At 42.9% G+C, this 6,000-nt stretch overlaps 1 protein-coding gene across 1 annotated transcript in view; it reads left to right on the forward strand.

Moving 5' to 3' along the window:
• Positions 1-5,270, forward strand: part of LOC126455968 (pickpocket protein 28-like) — a 124,281-nt gene extending 119,011 nt beyond the window's left edge. The window contains exon 11 of the mRNA XM_050091724.1: positions 4,596-5,270. Coding sequence (XP_049947681.1) covers positions 4,596-4,738 — 143 coding nt within the window. The 3' untranslated portion in view covers positions 4,739-5,270. The remainder of the gene's footprint in view (positions 1-4,595) is intronic.
• Positions 5,271-6,000: the final 730 nt, after the last annotated feature.

Consider the following 6,000-nt stretch of genomic DNA (forward strand, 5'->3'; position numbering starts at 1 on the left):
TAATGAAATCAAATCTGAATGTTGTCACAGAAATATGTTCACCATTTTACAGAAACACAGTAGAATATTGCTGGTATCGAGAGGTTGAGGTGAGGTGCCGTAATGGTTACGTAATTCAGGTACCATTACAGTGGGCTTGTGAGAAACGTTTGTCTGATGTCCTCCATTGTCTCTTCTGAAACTCCATAACATGCACTGCCAGAATGTTCCAGAGCGCTTCCTGCTGCCAGAAACATCCTAAACCATTCCTTAATTGTTTTTACATCATGTGGATCACATTCATACACACGACGATAATTTCTTTACGCAGTAATCAGTGATTTTGTTTCTGTAAACCACACTACTGCTTGTGCGCACTGCTGTGGAGTCGCCATTTTCACTTCATGCGACCATGCCGCACTCTGGCGACGATACTTGGCACTTCTCCCGCGGGAATATAAATTCTTTGAGATGCTCTACAATGTGGTGCATTTTTCACTCTCGTATCTGCTGTGGTTTTTGTCTCCTGGGTCCTTGAAATCAGGGAGGTTTGAGTGGGACACCCTGTACTTCAGAGTTCCAAAATGATCTTCTTTTAAGACATTTTTCAGTTTTGTCAAAAGAAAAACGTCACAAGGACTCAGATAAGGTGAATAGAGGGGCTGTGAACAACAGGGATGGTTTTTGAGGTCAAAAATTCCTTGACGGAAGTGGTACTGTAAATATAAATGTCATGGAACTAGGGCCTCCCGTCGGGTAGACTATTCGCCAGGTGCAAGTCTTTCGATTTGACGCCACTTCGGCGACTTGCGCGTCAATGGGGATGACATCATGATTAGACAACACAACACCCAATCCCTGAGTCGAGAAAATCTCCGACTCAGCCAGGGAATCGAACCTGGGCCCATACGATTGACTTTTTTTTTCCGTTGCGTTTGGTCTGGGCAGACGTCAAAAGACATCCGTTCAAGTTGATCGTTGATTCCTTTACTCAGATTTTAATTACAGAGGGCGAGCAGCCCTCTGACCGAACATGCTGAGCTACCGTGCCGGCGACATTCTGTCGCACTGACCACTCAGCTACCGGAGTAGTTGTGTGATATGGGGCGTTATCATGATGCATCGTCTACTAAAGTGCGCGTCATTTATGTTGGCGGCCGAGTTTAGGTTCGTTCTGCGCATCTGGCGACACAAAACACAGTCAGCCAATGAACAGAGAACGACGTTGCCAGATCTCGACTGCAGTGCAGAGCATGGACAAGTGTCTTCAGTTTTAGAAACGTTCAGTCATAAATAAAGTAATAGAACAAAAGCAATGTCTTGATAGCAGACTTTCTTTTATAGAAAGTTTGGAAAAAGCATTCTTTATACCAATAGCTTCATATTCTATTAATTAATTAAACCAAACAAGCAATAACACTCCTAATTCAGGCGATAGCAAGGAAAGGTGTTTGTATCAATCTCACGAACCGCTTTTTCGCAACAAAGAAAAGCGGTAATTGTTTATTTCCTATTGTACTTCGACGAAGCGTGAGTAATTCATGTCATACCAACAGTTTTTGTCAGTACTTTGCGTGACATGTTAGAGTCCTCATGGCATTCTGTGCGTAGACAAGCTGCGTTATCATAATGGTTAAGGTGTTGGGCTTCTATGCAAAAGGTTGTGAGTTCAAGCCTCGTGCAGTGCGCAATATTTTCATTGTTTGAAAACAATATGGAAGTGCATTACTTCACGAATTATATTCGTTTGAATGCAATTTCTTGAAATTTCTAGTGCTTTGTCTCTTCATTAACCCTTTCGCTGCTGCAGACACGTGCTCCACGCATTCCGCGCTGTGCGCGATTTTGTCATCACTGCACTGCTCGCCTGTACACTGCTCCCACTGCTTTGACACACTTATCATTCGATTTCACAAAAACTATTTGGCCCAAAAATTTGATTTTTACACGTCTTCTTGACTGATACCTTCCCCCCTCAACTTTTACCTCTGCAAACTCTACAAAATTTCGTGCAATGGTTTACAATATTTAATGCTGCATAATAACTGCGTTGAACATCGAAACAAAATTAAGTCATTTATGAGGGGAAGGTATCAGTCAAGAAGACATGTAAAAATCTAATTTTTGGGCCAAATAGTTTTTGTGGAATCGAATGATAAGAGTGTCAAAGCAGTCGGAACACGATGTGTCTGCACGGGCAAGGAGTGCAGGACAAAATCGCGCACAGCGCGGAATGCAGGGAGCACGTCTTTGTAGCAGCGAAAGGGTTAATGCGGCCGTGGTAGCTTTACTTCATGAACTGCGCGCTCCCCCCTAAACGTAAGCTTGCGAACTATACTATACTATGGCGCTGCTTCTATTGGCGCGTGCGTCGTGTGCAACTGGCAATGCAGCAATCTCCCGCGTCTGGGCGGGCATGCGCGAGCCGCCAAGATAAAAGAATTGAACTATAGTCTGCAATGTCCAGTCTCACTCGATTCACCCTGTTCCTGAGCCTTTCATCAAATCTTTGTAAAAAAACTTGGTGGAGAGTTTGTCCTGGAGGAACAAATCCTTTATGCACTATACACCTACTGCCAAAAAAGCGAATCAACACTGTTTTGATCTTTGATTTGCTCACTGAAGCTTTTTTTTCGGTCGAGTAGATGTCTCGGTGGGCGACTTCTCACTTTGCCACTTTGTCTCAGGCTCGTACTCAAAAATCCAGGATTCATCAGGTGTGGTCTCATGACTGAACCATTGACAATCCTCTCAAGATTATCAACACAGACATTTCTTCGATTGTCCTATTCAGCTATGTATTTTTCGGCATAATTTTGGTATAAAGCTTTTGCATGTGCAAAAATTCGGTCAAAATTTGATGTACGCTGAAAATGTTGAACAGGTCACCAGTCATCCTTATTGTTAAAAATCGGTCTCATTTCACAAGGGCACGCACATGTTCGACGTTTTCGTCTGATTTTGAGCGAGGTTCATCTCCAACGTGTTCTCGGCCTATCAAAAATTAGCTGTGTCAGCGTAAAACTTGCGTTCTTGATAAACAATATTAGCCATAGGCCTGTTGCAGCTTTTCAAAGGTCACACTGTCGGATTCCCCAGGTTTAACAAAGAACTTGATGGCATAACGTTGCTCTAAATTCCACTGCTCCATTTTCATAATACACAACAGAAACACAACTTCAATTAAGGCGCTCTCAAAAATCTAGCGATGGTTGTATGGAGCTGAAAAGTCGCAAGGGATGAATACAGCGGTCTACACGAGTAAAACAACACAGCATTACCATGTAAACGTAGGCTTACGCGGCCGTTGTCACAGTCAATAAAATTCTTCTGGGTCTGAGGCCGCATTGTCATCTGTAAAATTCCGACGTTTCGGCGACTGTTGCCAAGCGCCTTCCTCAGAGTGTATTGCTAACTGCTGAATGAGAACTAGTTTGGATACTTATATACTATGGAGGGGTGCTGTCATTGGATGTGAGGGTGAGGAGGAAGGGTATTAGGAGTTCATTTTATTGGTCTTTGCATTGCGTGTTGTCATTGGCGGAAATTGGCGTTTTCCATTGGAGTTTCCTTTACTGCTTGCCATTGGTGGAAATCGGTGAATAGGAGACTGAGCGGCGGCTACAGCGTAGCATTGTTTACTAACTGCTTAGTATCGACTAGGCCGCGTCAGCGCTCTGCGTACCCTCCACTGCTGTGGCCTACCGCGCGTCTGTTGTTCTGCGTAAGCTGTCCTTCCGCAAAGCCAGTACGCGGGCCTCTCGAAACAGCCGTTTAGTTTGAGGAGGAAGATTATAGAGGCTATAGAAATAGCCAAGCGACCCGACGATATGAATAGAGAAGACGGGTACCGACTTCCAGTGTCTTGGCTGCCAGCTGTGACAGCTTTGCGGAAGGACAGATCTCACAAAGCAACAGTCGCGCGGTAGGCCACAGCAGTGGAGGGTACACAGAGCGCAGGCGCGGCCTAGTCGATACTAAGCAGTTAGTAAACAACGCTACGCTGTAGCCGCCGCTCAGTCTCCTATTCACCGATTTCCACCAATGGCAAGCAGTAAAGGAAACTCCAATGGAAAACGCCAATTTCCGCCAATGACAACACGCAATGCAAAGACCAATAAAATGAACTCCTAATACCCTTCCTCCTCACCCTCACATCCAATGACAGCACCCATCCATAGTATATAAGTATCCAAACTAGTGCTCATTCACCAGTTAGCAAAACATCCTGAGGAAGGTGCCTTGCATCAGCCGCCGAAACGTCGGAATTTTACGGATGACAGTGCTGCTTCAAACCCAGAAGAATTTTATTGATAGCATTACCAGATCGCTCGCAGTATTGTCAGTCTACTATTCTCACACACGTCGTAAATCAGTCTTGTTTCAGATATATATTATATATTCTTGTTTTATTACGTGTTCTGCATCCTTGAGAATCTCCTCATGATGGATTCGTGGAAAAAAGGAGTATTTCTGATGTCATCTAACCCAAGATTTTCCCTTCATATGTTTTCGAATCATAAATTCATTGCTTCTAATAGCCGGAATAAATGAGACTTTTGCATTGTTTAAGAAAACAAATTCGCTGCCTGACTACCCTCTCTGTTTCTTTTCAGCAAACTGCGGCGGTCTGCTGGGTCTGTTCATGGGCTTCAGCCTTCTCAGCCTCGTCGAGCTCATCTACTTCTTCACAATACGGATTGGCTGCACCTTTGCATCTAAGCGCAATGCGGCCAAAGAAATGTACTCCGTATCTTAACACGACCCTTAACATTTACGAAATGGGTCCATTTCACAAACTTCGCCGAAGCCCTATAACAATATTACGTAACCACTGCAGTCTTGTCTTATGTAAACATATATTTCAGGCAGTTGCAGACCATTAAAAACTTAATACTATGCACCTAAGCTGCACGCTTTCTTTTCTGTATCTATTTATGACAAGGGGAGGTCACGACACTGGATCATAGATTTACTTCAAACTTTGTACACTTTTAATAGGTCATTAAAAAAATATAATGTGCAAGTAATAAGGTACACTAACCTGGCAATTCCGAGAAAATCTCAAGAGGAGTTTTACGCGTTTATTACGTAAGTGATGTACCTGTGCGTAGGTGCCAGACGATAGAGGCCATGGTGGTCAAGTCATTAGCGTTCAAGCTTCTTTCCTGGAACGTGTGTGAACCAACGGTTCAACACCCGCAACGACTTAACTTTTAATCTATATTCTTTTTCATCACTTGTAATATTATTTAATTTGTATGATACTTGAGATGTAACATAATTTTAAAAAAAACCGCATGTATTTGCTTGAAGTTTTAGTGAATTTCATATTATTTGACTACTTACTACTTTAAATTAAATTTAATTATTAGCACAAGCATATTTATAACTATCGATAAGTACATGAATAAACGCATAGAGTTTTCCTGAAAAGGATGCCTGTCGTGATTTGCGAAATCCCTTACACATGTAATCTGGTAAGGTGTCCGGAATTACTTCGTACACAGAGACATGCCCCATTTGGCAGTTAACATGCGTAACGGTGAGACGTTCCTAATTAGCAACAACAAATAGTGTACGTGCAAAATTTTGAATATCACAAATTTTACTCTTGTACTACAAAAATGAAAGTCTGAGCGGGAATCGAACTGTCACTTCATACACGTTCATCTTACGAAGCTCCAACGCTAACACTTTTTTTTTTAACTACAACTCAAGGAACCTTCCCGGCTCCCAAAGGGAGGGTAGAGGAAAAGTGGGCAGGGCTAGTAACCCGAGGACTGGTCACAATGTCCCGTTCCCACCCTCCAGGAACCAAGGAAAGCGCAGGGAACGCGGAGTAGAGGTACAATGAACATCGTTTATTTATTTATTTTCCTTTCCTTTTATACTTTTATTTATTTATTTTTGTCATTAATAACCCCTGGAATACCAGGAAAGTGGCATCGCGTGAGGAGGGCGCAGCAAGACGTCAGACTGATTGACACTACCAAAGTATAGTTTTTCCGAGAAGAACAT

The sequence above is a fragment of the Schistocerca serialis genome, chromosome 2 (genome assembly GCF_023864345.2).
Source record: "Schistocerca serialis cubense isolate TAMUIC-IGC-003099 chromosome 2, iqSchSeri2.2, whole genome shotgun sequence".
NCBI classification, from domain to species: Eukaryota; Metazoa; Arthropoda; class Insecta; order Orthoptera; family Acrididae; genus Schistocerca; species Schistocerca serialis.